This window comes from Sceloporus undulatus, chromosome 6 (assembly GCF_019175285.1).
Source record: "Sceloporus undulatus isolate JIND9_A2432 ecotype Alabama chromosome 6, SceUnd_v1.1, whole genome shotgun sequence".
In the NCBI taxonomy this organism is placed as follows: domain Eukaryota; kingdom Metazoa; phylum Chordata; class Lepidosauria; order Squamata; family Phrynosomatidae; genus Sceloporus; species Sceloporus undulatus.
In genome coordinates, this window is record NC_056527.1 from 156,471,424 (window position 1) to 156,491,569 (window position 20,146).

The 20,146-nt window shown below is 40.4% G+C and overlaps 1 protein-coding gene across 2 annotated transcripts in view; it reads right to left on the reverse strand.

Moving 5' to 3' along the window:
* Positions 1–20,146, reverse strand: part of FAM214A (family with sequence similarity 214 member A) — a 59,818-nt gene that overhangs the window by 1,466 nt on the left and 38,206 nt on the right. For both annotated transcript variants that reach the window (XM_042472816.1, XM_042472815.1), the window contains exons 2-11: positions 15,087–15,271; positions 14,356–14,558; positions 13,653–13,778; positions 11,542–13,390; positions 10,245–10,355; positions 9,916–9,995; positions 8,534–8,642; positions 6,682–6,840; positions 3,932–4,000; positions 2,028–2,227 (exon numbers count right to left, since the gene is read on the reverse strand). In XM_042472816.1, coding sequence (XP_042328750.1) covers positions 2,028–2,227; positions 3,932–4,000; positions 6,682–6,840; positions 8,534–8,642; positions 9,916–9,995; positions 10,245–10,355; positions 11,542–13,390; positions 13,653–13,778; positions 14,356–14,558; positions 15,087–15,271 — 3,091 coding nt within the window. The remainder of the gene's footprint in view (positions 1–2,027; positions 2,228–3,931; positions 4,001–6,681; positions 6,841–8,533; positions 8,643–9,915; positions 9,996–10,244; positions 10,356–11,541; positions 13,391–13,652; positions 13,779–14,355; positions 14,559–15,086; positions 15,272–20,146) is intronic.

The following is a 20,146-nucleotide window of genomic DNA, read 5'->3' on the forward strand; positions in this document are numbered from 1 at the left end:
AAGAGTCCAAAAGCCACACCAAAGCTGCACTCCAGTCCTTAGAACTGGTGCATGGCTTTGGCGTGGCTTTTGGACTCTTGGGACGCATGCATCATTGAAATACCATACCTCCAAAGTGACTCGAAGCAGCTTTATTTTGGCCTGTCTGTAACAGGCCACGGTAACTCCTGCTTTGAGGATCAGGTTTTGGCTAAACTTAAGCAACAAGAACAAGTGAAAAATATTGGCTGAGATTTTTAATTGCTTTTTCTATTGAAGCAAATCATTAGGAAAGAGTACTAATGTTTGCAGATTGGAATGCTGATCTTATTAGCTTATTATTCTTACATGCTTCTGAACAGTCTTTTGCGGCACCGAGAAACCAGGTGTCCCTGGGGCAAAAGTGAGTGTATCCCCGGATGGCCTCCTGAGACTTGCCTTTGACAAAGAGGGTTTCAAAGGAAAACTGAGTTTGTCCATCAGATTATTTGGAAATTTTATAGAAGCTGGTAAATTTCTAAATAGGGAAGTGCGGTTTGCACATCAAAACAATGTTTTCTGCATTGCATCAGAAAATGGTGTGTTAGGATCACAATCATGCAGGCAAGTAGAAAGGCAGCCTGCCAAAACATCCAAGAGTTTTGATGAACACACCAACAGAGGCATGAAAAGTTGCACAACCTATTTGACTCATATATTTTAAAAGGCTGTTCTTGGTTTGTTTTTTAAAAAGTCCCTGTATGTCAAGTTTTGGCCCTGGGCAAATGTTTTTGCTGACAACCTCTTGCTAAAGGGATTTCACAATGGAAGTGCTGACAGAACTTTAATTAGGGCCGTCTAAATAGATGATGCCACAAAGCAGTTTACAGTTTATGACTTCATTTGTTTTGGAGAGAACTTGTATGGTTTCAGCAGCTCAACTTGACTCACTCGTTTTCATGTCTATTGTTACAACAAAAAACATGATGGAAACGCTACGTAAGACCTATCTGATTTTTTATTCAGAAGAGGCATACGTCAGTTAACAAACCCTTTGATAAAGAAGATCCTTTTTATAAACTGTTTTCCCTCCTCATCCTTTGTCTAAGCTAGAAAGGTTTTTAGCAGCAGCACCACTGGAAGGATGATAAAGGTATGCTAGAAAAGAAAGACTTTCAGTCTTAGCTTGCAGCAGGTGTCTGCAATAAACAATGAAATAAAGTTTGAGCTGAGAAAAGGCAGGAATCTATTCTAGTTCATTCTACTGTAGCTTTGTGTGCCCATCTATAATATGCAAGATACACTGAAGTTGCCTCCACTCCCTTACTGAGTAAACTGTTGTGTTGTCATAGACAGATCGCTTTTTGGTCAGATTAGACTCACTGGGACTCAGAATCTCCGCAGGGGAAGATAACATTCAGATGGTCTGCCCCAGAAGGACTATGGATCCAGATGGATTCTTGGTGGCTCTTGAAGAATTTTTTGCTGCCTTCGAAAGTGATCCTGTCAAAGCCCTGGCTGATCTCTGGAATAACTAAATAACCAGGGTGGTAGACATGATCACTCCTTAACATCCCGTCTCATGGAGCAGAGTTAAACCAGTTTTTTCTAAGGTTTAAGCAGCTAGCAGCAATAAAACAAATGAAATGGAAACTAGAATGAGTCTGACTGAAAACAGGCTAAATTGTATCTAAAGGCATATAATGGAGCGATAAAGGTAGCAAAAAAGGCTTTCCTGTCTAACATTATTGCTTATTTTTTATGAGATTATCTGTATTTATGATACACATAAATATAATAATAATAATAATTCAAAGTGTTGGTTTTGACCTATAAAGCCCTATATGATCCAGGATAGTTGAAGGATTATATCTCCCTTTCTCAGCATAGCAGAGCTATAAGATCACCTGGAGAGGACCTTCTCTCTGTATCATCACCTTTTCATGGTGATTCGGTGGACCTGGCCTTTTTCCAAAAGAATTTTCAGCATTAATTAAAAAGCAAGTTGGTTGTTTGAACGGTATTGCACCATGTAAAATAGCATATAAGAATTAGCTCAGTGGTCTTACCTCAGGTGAATGAGGTAGCGTAGTAGTCTTTCTTCTGTATGTCGGGTATTTTCTTTATTGATGCTTCTCTTTGTTTCTCGTCTCACAGGGACAGAAAAGGTTCTTTGCCGTAGGAATGTTTGATGATTGGCAGGCATCTCTCGTAAGTCATATATCACCACAAACATCTTCACCACAGTCTTGTTAGGGTTAAATAAGGTCTGAAAGGGGGAAAACAAGTGCTTCAGAATGACATGAGCAACTGGAAACAGAAAAATCTAAGTGTATTCAGTGTGTTGTATTCAGTAGTGTTCCCTCCGCTATACAAAACTGGTTCAAATAAAGTTCTCTTTCAGGGGAACAGAGAGAGAGAGAATTTTCTTGAACTTCCTCTTTCTTTGTAGTTCCTGGGCCACTTCCCAAACTGGTCTTAAAGTTCACCCAAACCTCTGGGTAATGGTAATGGGAAAAGAGCAGAATGCCAGTCTCTCCTCTTCTTTTATAGATTTCTTTGGATCAAATAATGTTTTATAACAGAGGGACATTTCTGGATATCTCTCAGCTTCCCGCACACTGGTTGCCTCTGGGCACAATGTTTGTTATTCTTAGCAACCAATATACTGTACTGTTCTTCATATAAACAGAATGAATGGAGATCAATACCAATAATCCATGCTACCAGCTACCATGCCATACAGCCAACTCAAAGTACAAAACATTCTGATTTTGTGTATACTTATTATTGTTATGGTGGTATTTTAGTACTATGTATTTTAAACTGATTTTACTATGTACCATATGCCTTCTCAAAATATTACTTTTTGAAAAATGAATAATCATAATGAATGTCTTTGTCCTGCAGGGTATTTGTTATTGCAACCCTAAAATGATTTGTATAGCAATATGACTTTGCTAATTTAATTAATTCAGAGACTGCTGATAGTCTGCTGTAAGGAACAGGCATTTCCCATGGATATTACTTTATTTCACTCCTGAATTTTATGTTTATATGCAAATCCCTGACAAAGATTCATTAATTATTATTCTGTGGGTATACATTTCCAGCCATTTCAATGTAAAACCTAACATTTCTCCCATTTTCTTATAGACATCCTATGAAAATAGAGGTGGAAGTATTTGCACGAGGCAGTAAACAACTGAACTGTCATAATAAATACATTTGTTTTGTTATATATTTTTGTTGCTCTCTGTCAACAGTTGTGCTGTATTTTCATAAATATATGGCTTATATGCACATTACATATCACAACCAGTATTTTGCAAATATGATTAGTGTTTCAGTAAGAAATAAATCAACCTCTCTAAACATCACTGTATTTAAACAGGTTTGGCATGAGAACCAAAAGCACTCCAGCCACTACTTAGGTTTCACTGCCAAAGGGAAACCAGTGAAAGACTTCAGATGATCTTCATAGCACTGCAGCAACCCATGACTAAACTCCCAGGTAGAACTGAAGCCTAGCCATAGGGGAAGACAACACAGTTGCTTATGGGAACAAAGATATCCCCATATCACTTTTCTAATCATCAAGAAATAGTGGAGAAAACCCACTGCAGCTATTTGGCAACTGTTTGCACATCATCCCAAATGCTAGAGTCACTGATCGCTCTCTGGTTCTTTGTGGATGGAGGGATACAGTATAACTGAAAAGTATTTGGTGAGGGAGAAGGGTCTCTATCAACACTCCTGGAATTCAAAAGAGGGGGAAGGGGGACATGAATTCTTCCACCAGGACCAGCAATACAAGTTTAGCATCTCTCATGTCTTGTTTGCATCTCTATGTGGCAACCAAATGATTTCCTAATAGATCCAAGAGTCCTACCATGTTTTCTTTAGAAACAAGTGTTTAGCTGTAAGGTGGAAAGAAGACTGTTAATGTAACTGTGTGGCACAGAATACATACCACTTGTATTGTTCCTGAAGGAGGTACCCGATAACCCCTTTTACCAAGGGACTCTAAAGCAATTACACCCTAGTTAGGGAGAACAGGGGGGAAAAGAAACAGAAGATTACTGTACAGACTTGTACCCCAGTGTAAGCTTTAGAGCATTAAGGTTCTAAACTTGTAAAATTAAACACAATAGAAACTCAAAGTAAAAACAAAATTCGCCCAGGATTACACCCTTTTGCCCAAGCTGAGAAGCTCTTTGGAACTTGCTTACATAGAAGTAACAGGAACCCACAAAAGTGCCATCAGTAGAGGACATTTTAGTCACAGTCACTACAGCAATTTCCCTTTGCAAGCATTCTTTCTAAGTGGACAATGCCCCTTTCAAAGTATGCACTCATAATTGATTATCAAGGGCCAATAGTAATCACATATTCTTAACTATGGCAATAAAAGGCAGTGTTGAGCCTGCTAAGAAGTAATTACAAAATCAATGCCTGTATTTATAGGAGGAAAGACAAGATAGCCGCATTTAATAGTTTCCATTCCTTAGGATGACTGGGCTACAATGAGTATGTAGAGATCTTGTAGCAAGCACCTTTGAGACTAACTGAAAGAAACTGGCAGCATGAGCTTTCACAGACTTCAGTCTACTTCCTCAGATGCATTTGGAAGTTTGTTTGTTTTGTTTGTTTGTTTGTTTGTTTGTTTTATTTATATACCGCTATTCCAAAGATCATAGCGGTGAACAGCAAGTAAGCTAATTAGCAAGTAAGCTAATTTGCCCCCAACAGTCTGGGTACTCATTTTAGCAACCTCGGAAGGATGCAAGCCTGAGTCGAGCTTGGGCCCTTTTGCTGGTCTTGAACTCGCAACCTTGTGGTTTTGAGTGAATGGCTGCAGTACAGGCATTTAACCACTGCGCCACCAGGGCTCCTGAAGTCTACGAAAGCTCATGCTGCCAAATTCTTTCTTTCAGTTAGTATCAAAGGTATTACAAGGTCTCTCTATGTACTGATTCTACAGACTAACATGGCTATATCTTTGAATTCTGGGTTATAATGGGACACATGCAGAATCTCCTCAACTGAATCCAAAGTAGCTCAATTTCTCTGTAATCTCCATTCAGTCCCTGGAGCTGAATCTAGCTCTCCCAAGATCTCAATCCTGCCCTTTGGGGTCCCCCAGATGGCTAAGCCACTATCTGCTTTATCTCACTAGGGAGCAAACAGGATTTAAAGGAGAGTTAAACTAGAGAAAACCAGGAAATGCCTGATGTTTATCACACAACATTTCCTGTTTTTCTCTAGTTTAATTCTTGTTTAAATCCTGTTTGCCTCCTAGTGTGATAAAGCAGATTTATGACACCAGCATTTGGATTTTCCAGCTTTTTGTACAGTTTCTCCCCGTTCTAAAAAGCTGAAAGTCCTCTGCTAAGGTTTAGCTACTGGCAATAAGAGCTTTAAGCCTGAGTCCAAGTCCTGGGAAAAGAGCAGGATATTAATTAATTAATTAAAATATGCTGGCTTTTCGTTTTCAACCTTTTGTCATCCACAGAATGTGGCTTCTAGAATTTTTATGAAACTGAATTCAGCTCATAGGCTTAAAAGGTTACCCATTCTTGTTGACTCTTCCAGATTAGTCTAAAGAAGTGTGAATTCTCACAACGTAATTGTGCTGTTTTGCCAGATTTTTCCGGTTGTTGTTGCTTCCATGTCCACCTCAATCCATTATTTTCTACATTTGTTTGTAGTGATTACTTCAAACTGTACTAGGACTCTGTTTTTTTAAAACCCAGGTGTACTTCACAGCAGTGCTGTGGTCCAAAGGGCAATTTTTCTCCTCTCTGATATTCTGTAGAGAGTTAACTGGGCAATAGTGCAAAAGCACTCTTTCGCTGATACACTAACTTTTTAAAAAGGTTTAAAAGGCAAAGGTCTGAAGGATACTTGTCTGTTCCAATATGTCTCAGAGTTAAAAAGAAGTCTACTCAAGGGTGGGAAGAAAATGTTGCAGCCAGTGCTCAAAATGCCAGAAAATAGTTTGGGAGAACAAAAACATCATTTCTTATGCACAGAAGTTTTATCAATCACACAAGCAGGAATATCCTTCCCAATAAACCTTATACATTCTGATCTGTAGAGTATCTTTGAGTTTTTAATAGCTTTTTTTTTTGTAATAAGCCAGTAATAATAAAGCTTCAAAACTTATCTGTTCTTGATTATTCTCTCTTTACTCAGTTTATCAGTTTCCTATGTAAGTGTTGTTTTGTACAATACGTCCCCTGCACAAAATTTAAGTGTCCCTAAGAAGCTGTAATAATTTCTCATCAGTCAAAAAAGACTGTTTCTATTACTTTCTGTTTTGGACTTCAGACTCGACTGTGCCAGACAGTTTAAATGTCAATGCATACAAGACAGTACTGACAGTCACAAATATGCATACTAATTTAAAAGGCTGAGATTCCATGCAATATATATGGGTGTTTTGAGGGGAGAGTGTGTGTGTGAATTTGTACATCCATGTTTTATTTGCAGGGAAACCCAGTCAGTTAAAATATATGCATTGTTTAAAACTGACATCACTACATCTGTATTTTGCCATTTGAACTGAGCTATTTTTGTATACAACTTGGAATAAAGTTTGCACAAGAAAAGGGATGACTTTTTCTAGAAGGAAGGAAGGAAGGAAGAAAGAAAGAGCATTCAGCATAAATAAATGTTTCCATATATTTCTGTGGCCAAGTATATAGTTCAAACATATACCATATAGGGAGAGGGTGCGTTGTCATCAGAAACACTGTAGAATGAAACCTCAACTGGAAGAGTCATGTGTGTTGGACAGAAAACCCCACTTGCACCCACTTCAGCTGTGAAACCATCTACAATGCCCAAAGGATCTAAACGGTAATTCAGTACAGATTCCTGGAAGAACAAAACAAACACTGTTGAAAACATCACCTAATACATCACTTATGAAGTCTCTAGCTGTGAATCAAAGGAAGTGGACTGATACCAGAGGGCCTTTTTGAAATTATATACAATTATACTGCTATGATTCCACTTTAACTGCTGTGGCTGCATCTTATGGAATCCTAGAATTTGTAGCGTGGCGAGGTACTATAGCGCTCTAGCTGAGACTACAAATCATATGAAACTACAAATCCCAGGATAGAATCACATCAGTTAAAGTGAAATTAGAGTGATATGTTTATACAGTATGAAAGGGGCCCAGGTCAGATTACATGTCTAAGCCCACTACCATCTCTTCCAGCAGCATCCCTCCATTTCTCAAGGAGAGCTCTTTCCCATCATTGCTACCTCATCCTTTTATAACTGCAAGTGACAAAAAAATTGAACCCAGGATCTTCTGCATGCAAAGCAAGTCCAACAGCTACAACCTGGAGTAGTTAATTGTTTCATCACAACTCTAGTGTGAGGAGTTATCATAATTCACTGGGAGAAGTGAGACCTTGCTTGGGTAATTAGCACTCCAGAGGTCAGTAGCTGGGAAAAGCAAGATAGGCAGAAGGACCGATAGAAGAATAGTCAGGGTCCAAATCGCAGAGCAGAGTCTCTGAGCTAGCTTGTTACTTCCATGTTACTTCCAATGGCTGACAAGCATTTTATTGCCTGCCTTATCTAGGCAGGCTGGTTGTTCAGGAAAATGGCTGGGGCATCACCAACTGAGCTGCAGGTGTACCAAGCCCTCCCCAAACATGTTTGCACTGCCATTATTCCAGAGGGAGGCATGACAGGAGTATAGTTTAAAAAACAATTTTTTCCAGCTCTGGCAGTTAATATTACCTGAAATGTGTTTCATTAACCCATGTCCAAAACACACTGCAGAAATAATCCAGTTTGAGACCGCTTTAATTGCCCCAGCTCAGTGCTAGGGAATCCTGGGAATTTTAGTTTATTGTGGTCCTATAGCTCTCTGACAGAGAAAGCTAAATGTCTCACAAAACTACAATTCCCAGACTTCCGTAGCATTGAGCCACGGCATTTAAAGCAATCTCAAACTGGATTATTTCTGCATTGTGTTATGGACCCTAGTTAACTAACACTGCCATCTTAAGCACGCTTATTAGACGAGATATCAATACCGACTTCATGTGTTTGCCTGCATAAATTGATTGAAATCAGTGGGATTTTATTTCAGTATAACAGAATATAATCCATTTAATTTAATCCATTAAATTTAATACATTTTAAAATCATCTTTCAGGATCCATCAAAAGCTTTAGGCAGAACAGTCAAAACATTATATTGATGTTATACAATATTAAAATAGCACTAAAATCTAATTAGGCCAAACAATGAAATAAAAATATCAGCAGCAATTTTTAAAAAAGAAACTGAAGCATTAGGAGCATGTATTATCTACCTTACTAATTTCACAGTGCCTACAGTTTAACTCAATACCACACAATAAAAAACCCAACATATCTGCTTTTGTTAACGGAGAAATACTTGTAGATCCATAAAGCAATTATGCTTTCTGGCAAAAGCAAAACTGGCAAAAACAGGCTCTAAATGCACTTCCCGAAGCAATACATGTCAGAGGATCAAGTTATAATTTATAAGCAACAGAGCAATTTGGGAATATATACATTACCTCAAAGTTTCCTAGGAGACTAAGACTTGTTACAGGTGGTGCGCTTGAACTCAGAAATGGTTTCTCATCGACATCTGGATCATGCTCTTTGTTTATATACTGTTGTGGACTAGTTCAAATAGTTGTATGAAACCAGAGTTAGTACTTTTCTCTTCCATAGTTATATCCATGCAAGCAAATTGTTTTTAAGCCTTTTAATAAGTATTTATGTGGCTTTTGAACTGCTTATGGTTTGAAATTAAAGGAATGTACAGAACTTCAGAACAACAGCACTGAATAAGCTGCTCCTGAATATACTAGCTCAATTCATAATTGTCACAGGCCCACAACTCAAAAGAATCTCCCAGACAACATGACATATGGGCAATTTTGGAAAACTGCATCCCAAAGAGAAACTTTTTCAAAGCACTGGATTCTATCTCCATAGATATAAACTGCCAGAACAAAGTTACATGAGAGAATAGCCTAGCATACCAGTATCATCTCAGCACCTTCTGTGGAATTGTCTGGAAATACCCAATGTTAAACTTTCCAGCATTCTACAGGACATGTATGTGCCTTCAGCAACACAAGCTTCAGCACAAACCTGTTTTAGCTTGCTAATTTTAAAAGTCTGTTTTGTTTCAGTGACAAGGCACTATTAACCCAGGTCAAACTGTTAAATCTGGGCACTGTGCCATTTATCATTAAATTAAGGAATTGTGAATAGGAATTCCTTTCTAAATTATACACGGCTCCTTTTTTAAAAACTCGACATTACTACTCAAGAATTTAAGGAAATAATGTCTTCTGATTGAAGAAGTCTTAGTCAATTTATCAAGTAAAATCAATTTAACTGTATATGACTGAACAATAGCTTTAAAGAAAAACATAGAGCGCCCTTTCTGCGGCGCGAGAAGGAGCTCCGAAACGGAGCTCCTTCTGCGGTTTGCATCGCTGGCGCAGCCTTTAGAGGTCACCCCTTTCCAGGCCGCGGGGAAGCGGCCTTTTGCCGCTTCCCCGCAGCCTGGAAAGTGGCGGATCGGGGCCTCAGAGGCTGCCATTCTGGCAACTGAGGCCCCGATACAGCGGGGAAAGGGGCGGGAACAGGCTGCCCCAAACGGGCGGTCTGTAACCTGCCTTAAAATAACAATTCCCTTCCTTCTCCCTGTACTATCTAAACTCTTTATGATTTTTTAAAAGAAGTATTTCTGTATAAGGAGTACCCTCTGAGCTGATTAGAAGGGTTTGTATACAATATATAATTATAGATTATACATTACATACAATATGCATACATTAGTTGAGTCCACCTTTCTTCAAAATATTTTTATTTATCCAAGGCTATAGAGTGTATTTCATTTTTTAAAAATACAAATATTAGGGAACACTTATTAAAATACCTTTTAGAAGAAAAACATTTCAGATGCAATAATGACGTATCTAGATCAAAGCATCCAGATCGTGTTTTCCTTTCAGGAACCTGAAAATGAGGAAAGGTGGGGAGAAGAATGGAGAGATTGCATGACCTTAAACTGAATTTGAAAAATCTAATACAAACAAGTAGAACACTTTATAGAACCACAGGACCAAATCTAAAAGCAAGATGAAATGAACAGCTGAAAATAACATTAGTGTGAAGAATCTCACTAAACGGTATCAGGATTTTAAAGGCTGAGAATATAAAGGGGAGAAATTGTGAAAGGGGTAGAACTACAGAATAATGACTTACAGGACTTGAAAGTAGAGGCAATCCAGTTCGAGGATGGAAAGCTTTAGTAGATGTCCCATCCAAATGGTGAAAACTGTTTTTGTGCCACACACGCTTGAGTGATACTGTCCTCTGTACATACAAGACAGAAAATTGGTTATAATACCCATTAAAGTTCACATCTGACTATTTTACATCACATCCGTGGAAATGACTCCTCATGAACAATGGATGGTTATAAAGTGGATTGCTCCTTCGTGTCATCCAGAGAATAACCCAACACATGTGTATGTCTATTTTTAATCACTGCTGAGGTTGGTATTCCCTCCCTCCCTCCACAGCAACCAAAACCCCTCCTTCCCCAGACCTGCTGTAGAGCTGTTGAAGTCCTCCCATATCTTGTTTTGAAATTAGTTTACTTCAGAAGATTAAAGTACAGTTTATAAAGAAATTGATTTGCACTGGATCGAAGTAGCTAGTACTGTTCATGGTGACTCACTTTCTCCTTGTGTTATGGCACAAACAGGCACTGTTTATTTATGAAATCTAGCAACCATTATAGAACATGACTCCCAACATTGTCTAAATCAATGGTCACTATGAAGCCTTCCTTGAGGATTGTGACACCTCTGTTTTATAGCAGCATGAAGTTTTAAACTAATAGCTAATCCTTCAGAAGAAACCATAGTAGGCAATCAAAGCCCTGGTACACTCCTCTGTATGTGTATTAAGATAATAATCTATCAAAACTAAGTTTTATATCCAAGGGCATATCATAAAAATAGCTTTGATCAAAACATTGTATAAGGTTTTCCGGTAATCCATAAAAACATTAAGCTGTTGTCATGAAAGCATCTGCTTTTCCGCTCATCTTTCCTGGTTCACATTTTACTTGCCGTAATGATCTATTGCTTGAGGTGCTGCTCTTTTGCCAACAAACAGTGGTTTAAAACACACTGCAGAAACAATCCAATTTGAGACCACTTAAACTGCTCTGGCTCAGTGCTAGGAAATCCTGGGAATTGTAGTTTACTGTGGCAACAGAGCTATCTCACAAAACGGCAGTTCCCAGTATTCCTTAGCACTGAGCCAGAGCAGCTGAAGCTGTCTCAAACTGGATTACTTCTGCAGTGTGCTTTGGACAAGCAAGTTATAGATAGGAGGCATCCTTCCAAATAACTTACACAGGGTGAAGTCATGGACATTATGCAAAGTCCTCTTGAGCATTTCTGAGATGGTGGAAGAGGCAGGATAGAAAGAGATTACACATTGGTGATCATATACACAAACAGGCATGCAAGTTAGAAGTGCCACTCACCAATAACTCTGCATTCTTCTTTTGTTCAAACAAAGCCACCAAGCAGTCTTCAACAGGCTTCTTCTGAGAACATTTTTGTACTTCATAATCTGTTGGGTCTTCATTCTCATCATTTGCACTTTTTACCTTGTCTTGCTTAGTTTTGCATTTGAAATTTTCAAGGCCTTTATGTAAATAGTTTTCAATACTAGCCAGTTGGGAGTTTTGTTCAGAAGCATTTGGTTGCTTAGAATCTTTACTTAAGCGCTTAAGCTCAGTTTTGTGCAAACTATCAGATCCCTGCATTACAGTCACTTTTATGTTTTCAAGTATGTTGGACTGATCAAACTGTGGACTGTTTAAACAGTCTGGGTTGTTATTTTCACTAGTGAGTGTTCTGTTCTTACATTTATCTGCACAAATCTGTTCATCACTATTGTTGAAATGTAAATACTGCTTGGCAACACCTTTCTTTGCCACTTGGGGTTTATGGGAACAAGCAGAAAAGACAGATTCTGATTTATCTGCCAATTCTGATTTGGTAGATACATTTTCTTCTTTATTACATGATTGGTTGAGGCAAGTTAATGGACGTTTATTTCTATTGGTAGAAGATTGCTGAAATGCATTTTGGACTACTTCATTGGGCTCCTTTAGCAGCAGTTTTCTTCTTACTTGGGAGTTTGGAGATACCTTCAGTTCGTCATCAGATCTAAGTGAACCACAAGGGGTTGCTGGCATTTTACCTTTTCTCTTTTGGTTGTCTTCTGTTAAAGTCAACGTTGAAACCTCTGAAGTGGCTTCTTTGCATTTCTTCAAGAGGTTGTCCTCTTCATAGGGATGGTGCAAAGCCTTTGGATTAGCTGACTTCATTTCTTGAACATGAAACACAGGATGAGCAACATGTGATATTGGTGGATCACAGTGAATCAGATGTTGAGCAATCCTTGCTATAACTTCTTGCCGCTCTTGAAGTAAAGAGCTGATAATAGGATTTGTTTCCTCTACAGTTTGGCGGGAGCAATGGTTCAATGGAATATAAGAATTGGATAATGGTGTTTCCGGTGTTATTTGGGCTTTCCTAATACTGCTGTTTTCAGATGAAGTATGTTCTGTGATAATAGTAGTAGAAACAGAAGGTGGTTCCCTTCCCTTCTTCAACAAATTTTCTTCTTCATGTGTACTGTGCAAAACCTTTGAGTTTACCAAGCCTGTGTCATTCATGCTGAATGGCCGCCCCATAACTGGTGATGTTGCTGGATCACAGTGAATCAGATGTTGGGCAATTCTTGCTATAACTTCATGCCTCTCCTGTAGTAAAGAACCTATTAAAGGAATAGATTCACCTAATGAATGGCGAGAAGAGTACCCATTACGGACATGGGAATCAGCTAAGCAGAAAGATTTTGGAGATCTCTCTGATGGTTCTTGCGTTAACTTCCTATTGTCAGCAGCAGCTGTAAAGCACTGAACTTTAGACTCTGATGCTCCAAAGTCAGACAAAAGTCCACTTGATGGATAAAGTTTCAGGTTTTTGACAGCTGTATTTAACTCAGGGCCTTTTTTCCCACTAAGCACACCTTCAGTCCACAACAGTTTGCTACAAGCACGCTGTGAGGTGGGAGCACTGCATTGCTCTGTCTTGATGGAATCACAGTGCTGGTGTCCATTATGTTCTTCTATTCTCTTTTCATAAAAGCCAAGGTTGGTGTGAATACTGCAAGTCAGGACTGGATAGTTAGATTGTCTAGGCAAAGACTGGACACTGACTTTCAAGGCCACATTGTGAGAAACATTAGGGACAGGGAAAAAATGTTCTGTTGGTGTCTGGGAAAACATCCATTGGAGATCCACATGTGCAGCACTCACTCTGGAAAAAAACCCCAAAATATATAGTGACTTTACTAAAGAGCCTGTTCTTCAGATACACAATTTAGCACAATGGCTGTTCTTCTTCCTGAGGCCTAAAACATATATTTGCTTTTAAGTTATTTTTAAAGCTAAGCTGATTTTCCTCTAAATAAGATTGTGTAGAATAACACAAACAGCAAAGCCACATAAAAGCTTCTTCATAGTCAGTCATCTGATGTCTGATAAGAACAAATAAATTGCTATTTTTGCATTGCACCTACCGGTAGAGAATATTACGAGGGACTGCTCCATGGGAGACACTCAGCCAAGCACTTAACTGAGAAAAGAACACAAAAGAACGGACAGCCAATAAGAGGGTCTTCTCTTCGATAAATCGATCACCGCTTCTAAAAAGATAGTAAAGGGAAACATGCATGTGTTGGTGAAAAACATTATATAAAAAAGACAAAAACAAAAACCTAGTAATTTATCTTGAGTGCAAATATGCAGAAAGATCAAAACATCATGTCTCCATCAAATAAAATAACAATTGTTGCAATTATTCCTTTTCTACTCACATTAAAAACCTTTGTGAAACTTTCTAAATGACAGTATAATTCAATACTATTAAAATTGCACAAGGACACAAGGCTTATCAAATACAGCGTAAAAATGGAAAGACTAAGTTTGCTTTCTATTTTGAAGTGTACCCACAAAATATCAGTATTTTAATCAAGAATATTATCATTTTGTACAATTGGAGTGAGCTATTAGCACAATCAATAAATATACTAAAATTACAGAAAAGTAAGTTTCAACTTACAATTCATTATCTTCTCTACATAAAAACGGAACAATGAAACTAACAAAATGGAATTAAAGCATCAATCCATGATAAACCCAAAGAGACAGAAACATATACACTCCTTTCTCATATATCCACTTGCCTAAAAAAGCTAGACCAACTTTTATACATAAACTTACTGTCGCGGAACTGGCTCCAAAATCCATCTTTCTAGTAACAGTGCATCTTGCTTGATTGCTGGGTCATTTAAGTCACTCCCTTCTGTGGTGGGTCCTTCATCACTATAGCAACAGTCTGGAAGCAGCATCACTTCTATCATGATAGGAATATTATTCTTCCACAGCAATGTAACCTCAGACCTAGTGCGTCTAGCTTGACGACACTTGAACAAAGACAACAGAATATCAGATTTGAAATCTTATGCACAAGTCAGACAGAAAAATCCCAGCTGTAGATCTTTAAGATGCAAAGAAATTCTATGTATTTTGGTTATTCTATTTGTTAAAGCACTTTTGTATGATTTCAGCCAGCTGCTAAAATTAAAATGTATATGGCCAACATTTCTGTTATAAGAAACTAAATAAACTAAATGCTGTAACTAAAATGCACGCTTATCATTGAGAGTCAAGTTGAAATGCTCCAGCCAAGATTTCTGCAAGTTTTGAATCTCCATATCACTTGACCCCTAGGCATTTCCACAGTGGTTAAAACAGACTTGTTATCCATTTTATTACAGTGCTTCAGGATAATGGGGATTTCTGCATATTCTCAGAGCACAAATACAGAAAGCCTTTTCAAGATCTAGAAATGTGGAAGTTTAATATCATACAGCATACAGTATTGTACTGGAAGAATCAGTTTAGACAAGAGAATAATCAGCAATGAAAATTAAGACTACTGCCTCTCATACCTGGGCAAGTTTGTCACTGCACTCATGCTTAGTTCTTATAGGTTGACTTGACTGTGCTGGAGGACAGTGGAGGCCTTCAGTTCTCCCCTTTACAGAATATTCTGGTGTTCTCCCTTCAGTAATCAGCAAGGCCAAGTTGACAAGGAATTCCTCAGCTTCATATTCAAAGTATTCATCTAGAGTATCTAACAGATATCAAAGCACCCAATAAGCGCACATATAGGAACAACAGTTTAAGATACACAAACACGCACACGTGCACACACACACGCATACATGATGGACATGATATTTATAATACATTACACCTACTTTGGCAAAACTCAAATCAGGTTCAGCATTTATTTTTAAAACTGTGCTATACGACTTAAATCTGTCAGGGATATAAATGACTGCACCAGCAGGGGTTGGATTAGATGACCCTTGGATTCCCCTCTAACTACAGTCCAGTGACTCTATTTATCACAATACTATAAGGCTATGCACTTTCTCTTTTTGCCCATCATAAAGTCAGAAATTATTTCCTATATACTCCTTTAGTGGCTTTAAGGGCTAAGGACATTTACAGCAGTAAACACCGTTATGATTTTCAGTGGTAAGGTCCCAGAATCTCCACTATTACTCATAAGGACAGGTTGCTTACCTGTAACTGTAGTTCTTCAAATGGTCATCTGTGAATCCACACAAATGGGTTATTCTGAGCCTGCACAGCATTTTTGTATCCTACTGGAATGGTTAGGGAAGACTTTCTGGTGGTAGCGCCACCATATAGGGTGGAGGTCTTCCCACCCTTTCTCAGTTCCAAAAAAGGTCCGCCGCAAGAGCAGACAAGGAAAAGAGAAGGACACGAGAGAGGGGAGGATGGGCGGGATTTGTGTGGATTCGCAGATGACCACTCGAAGAACTACAGCAACAGGTAAGCAACCTGTCCTTCTCCTTTGTGGTCTCTGCAAAGCACACAAATGGGTTAGGCTGGCAAGCTTAGTCCTCTGTGGAGGAGGGAATGTCCTGGAAATAAATAAATTATCAAACCAGAAAAAGTGTGATTGTCAGTTATTTGACAGGTGCCAACTAACCTTAGTGCTTTTCAGAAAGGAAAACACCTCTGTCAAAGGCTGCTTCATGTCAGCGCCTGGTATCAAGTCTGTAGTGCTTGGTAAAGGTCAAAGGTTGTGACTATACCGCAGCCTTGCAAATGTCCTCCAAGGGAATTCCAGAGAGAAAGGCTGAATATGAAGCTACTGCCCTGGTAGAATGAGCTGAAATTCAAGCAGGTACAGTCTTCCCAAAAATCTCATAGGAGAGGAAGATTGTGGAAGTTACTGATTTGGAGAAATGTTGAGGTGTGACTGGAAGCCCCATTTTGGGGTTGGAATACCAGACGAAAAGTCTGGGAGAACGACGAGAAGACGCAGTCCTGTCGGGATAGGCTAGCACCCGCCTGACATCAACAGAATGGAGCCAGCACTCAGTGTTGGTGGTCGGGTTCGGGGCTAGCATTGGGAGAATGATGTCTTGACTAAGATGAAAGGTGGACACAACCTTTAGTAGAAAGGAAATGTCTGAACGGAGGACAACCTTGTCCTTAACAAATTTCATGTACAGGGAGTCCGTACGGAGGGCACAGATTTCACTAGCCCAGCGTGCTGAGGTAATGGCTACCAAGAAGGCTGTCTTCCAGGTGAGAAGCCTGAGGTCACAGGAAGCCAGAAGTTCAAAGGGTGAGATAGTGAGTGATGCCAAGATGAGCTGGAGGACCCAAGCGGCGATTGGAATCACTGCTGGTGGTCTTAGGTTGGCTAGGCCCTTGAAAAATTTCTTCACGAGCGAGTTGGTGAAGAAGGATGAGCGGCTGGAAAATTGGAAGTGGGACAGACGGGCGCAAGACAGCATTGAAATGGAGAGTCCGAATGCTGAGAGGTGGTGGGTTTTTGCCATTCCGAACGATGTTGAGAAAAAGTAGGGTGAGAAGTGGAGGAAGAGGACATATCGTATTTACAGGCTGTATTCTTCATTTTGTTTTCAAAGTCCAGCTTCTCATAAGTTTCCTTATGGAAGAGTCCCGTGGCGTCGAAGAGGAGCTCTTTGATAGCCTGTTTGGCTTGAGGCATTAGATCCAAAGACCTTAGCCAGGCATGGCGTCAGAGGGCCAGGGTGCCTGAGAATTGACAGGAAGCGCAATCAGCCGAGTGTCGGGCCGCCGAGATCTAGTGCGAGGCCAGTGCATGAGCTTCTGCATGGATGGCCATGGCCGTCCGTCTCTTGTCTTCAGGGAGGTCTTCATACAAAGGAAGAGCTTTCTCCCAAAGCTGTTGTTGGTAGGCAGTCATACACGCTGAATAGTTCTGGACTTTGAGATCCAGGACTGCAGAGGCGTAGGATTTCCATGCCATGGTGTTGGGAGAGGGTGCTCAAAGAGACAAACCTCTTCCAAGGGTGTGATATGGTAGAGATTGTCAGGTTTCTTGGTGGAAGGTTGGGCCATGGACAAAGTGGGCCAAGAACTCTTTGCAATCCTGGACATCGATGGTAGGAATGCAATGGAGGTCAGAGTTGGGCCCTTGTCCTGAACCCTCTCATCAATGGAATCAAGAGCTTGAGAGTCTGCATGGAGGACTTCAATGTTTAGGACCTTGCCCATCCAGATCATTTGTTCTGAAAAAGAAAAATGTCATCTGAAGGAGAGGGGGCCTCGAGAAAGGCAAGGGCCTACGACTGTTGAGCCAGAGCATAATCGGAGATGGAGTGGTCCACGGATTCAGCAGAAGCTGACCTGATCCTGGTGCGAGCTGAGAGGGTCTGAGTGGTTATTGGTACTGGGAACGAGGGGCACACTTGCAGGGAGACGGCAGAAGCCGATTGTATGGATCGGACTGGTTCCACTCAGGAAGCTGAGGAGAGGCGAGAGTGAAGTGGGATGGACGCGGCAGATGACCTCAGAGGAGGCAAGCCAGGTTCAACAGGTTGGAAGGTTGAAACAAAACAGCCTCCAGAAGGATTAAGAGGCAAAAAATAAGTGCCTGTGGCTTGATCAAAAACAACATCCCGTCTGGGGGGTTCAGCTAGGACAGAGGATGCATCATAGTCCTGTTCATCCTCGAAACCAGCGACCTCTGAAGTCTGAGAAAGTCAGTCTGGTACCACCACTTGGGTGAAAGGAGAGGCTTCCTCTTCACCCTCTGAGAGTTGGTAGGGTTCAAACAGGGAATGCAGGAAGGCAGCTGTGTCTGGTCAGGCCCAAGAGTTGGGACAAAGAGACAACTGAGGTTCAGGTGCTGGCTGGGCACACGATACCGAGCCCAGTTTGGTGTCAGTGGGCTGGGTGGGTGTGTTGGTACGGGACCGGCAGTCAGAGTCGGAGTCCGGACAGGGACGGGACTTCTCTCCCGAATAATAGGATGAGTCCTTGGACTTGTCCCAAGATTTGTGCTTTCTCTTCTCTGGTTTGGAGTCTGAGGTGAGGATGGGTGGCCAGCTACATCCTGGCCCAAAGACCTCCGTTTGTCTGGGGTTGACCCAGAGACTTCCGAAGAGGGTTTGCCCTTGGCAGCAGTAGCCTTGGCAGGGACCCTTGGAGCAGATAAAGTGGTAGTGCCCTTGGCAGCAGTAGCCTTGGCAGGGACTCCTGAGGCCAGAGATGGGAGCTTGCCCTTGGCAGCTGTAGCCTTGGCAGAGGCTCTAGAGGTGGAGGTTGACTTCAAAATTTGTGCATAGAGCATGGATCTCAGGCACATCTCCCTATTCTTCCTGGCCTGCGGAGTAAAGGCCATGCAGTGAGGACAGGAAGCAGGGACGTGATGCTCACCCAGGCAAAGGAGGCACAAGGAGCGTCTGTCAAGCGCCAGGATGTTTGTCCCACATTCAGTGCACTTTTTAAAAGAGTGTGCAGACATCTTTAGACCAAAGCCAAGGGACGAAGAGAAAGAACTGTCAAGGAGTCCAAGTGTTACTGTCAATCAGAGTCCAAAACCAAGTCCAAATCACAATCCAAAGAGCAGTCAGAGTCAAACGAAGTCAGAGCAAACGATGGAAACGAAAGCGAAAGCTAAGGAAGGAGCAATTCTAAGCGAGGTTCCTAAGCTGCTCACAAGGCAGACAAAAGGAACTGAGAAAGGACGGGAAGACCTCATGCCTATATAGAGCGTAGGTGGAGCTACCGCCAAAAAGTCTTCCCTAGTGATTCCAGTAGGATCTGGAAATGCTGCACAGATGCAGAATAACCCATTTGTGTGCTTCGCAGAGACCACGAAGAAGAAGTAATCTGTCTATGTAGCGAGGGTAAGTCTATCATTGGGTAGTGTGAACAAGCTGTTATTGGCTTCTTTCTCTGGTTTGTTGCCTTAAAGACAAGTGATAAAATAAACCAACCACAGAGCTCCCTCTGTAAGTAGAAATGATCAAAGCAGAGCATGCTGGCATAGTGCATGTTTATAACCAACTATGATCTCTGCAGATCTATGACTTATTATGTTTTGAAACTCCATCCTACAAGTTTCAGAATCATAATATCAGGTTTTGCATTAAGTCGAGATGGCACCGATCGTTAAGGACTGGGAAACTGCAATGACTAAGAAAGTACAGAGCTTGTGCTCCTATCATACACAATAATTTAGAAAGTAGCTTTTAAGAATAAACACTTCCTGTGCCAAGCAAGGTTTGCAAGGAACACAATGGTTATTCTTTGTTATAGCACAAGTCCAGTCAAAACTAGTATAAGGAATTAAAATTCAGCAACTCTCAGCAGATAAAGCAGCAGCTGGCAGGGCTCTTCATAAATTACACTGAGATACTTGATTCTAGCTGATGCATAATGTAACCATTTCCCTTGTTTTAAGTTTCTATCATACAACCATCCCATTGTGCAATACTGCAGAAGGCCTTATTTGCATTCTGCCTCAGTGACACTGTTTTCAAACATTTTTAATATTGACAATGTTTTTAAATATAAGTTTATGATTCGCAATGGTTTCATTACAGAAGTACACAGACCCACCCAAACCCTATTCTACTAGGAATACTAAGACTATATTTCTAAAGTGGTAGGAAAGGGGCCGGTATCA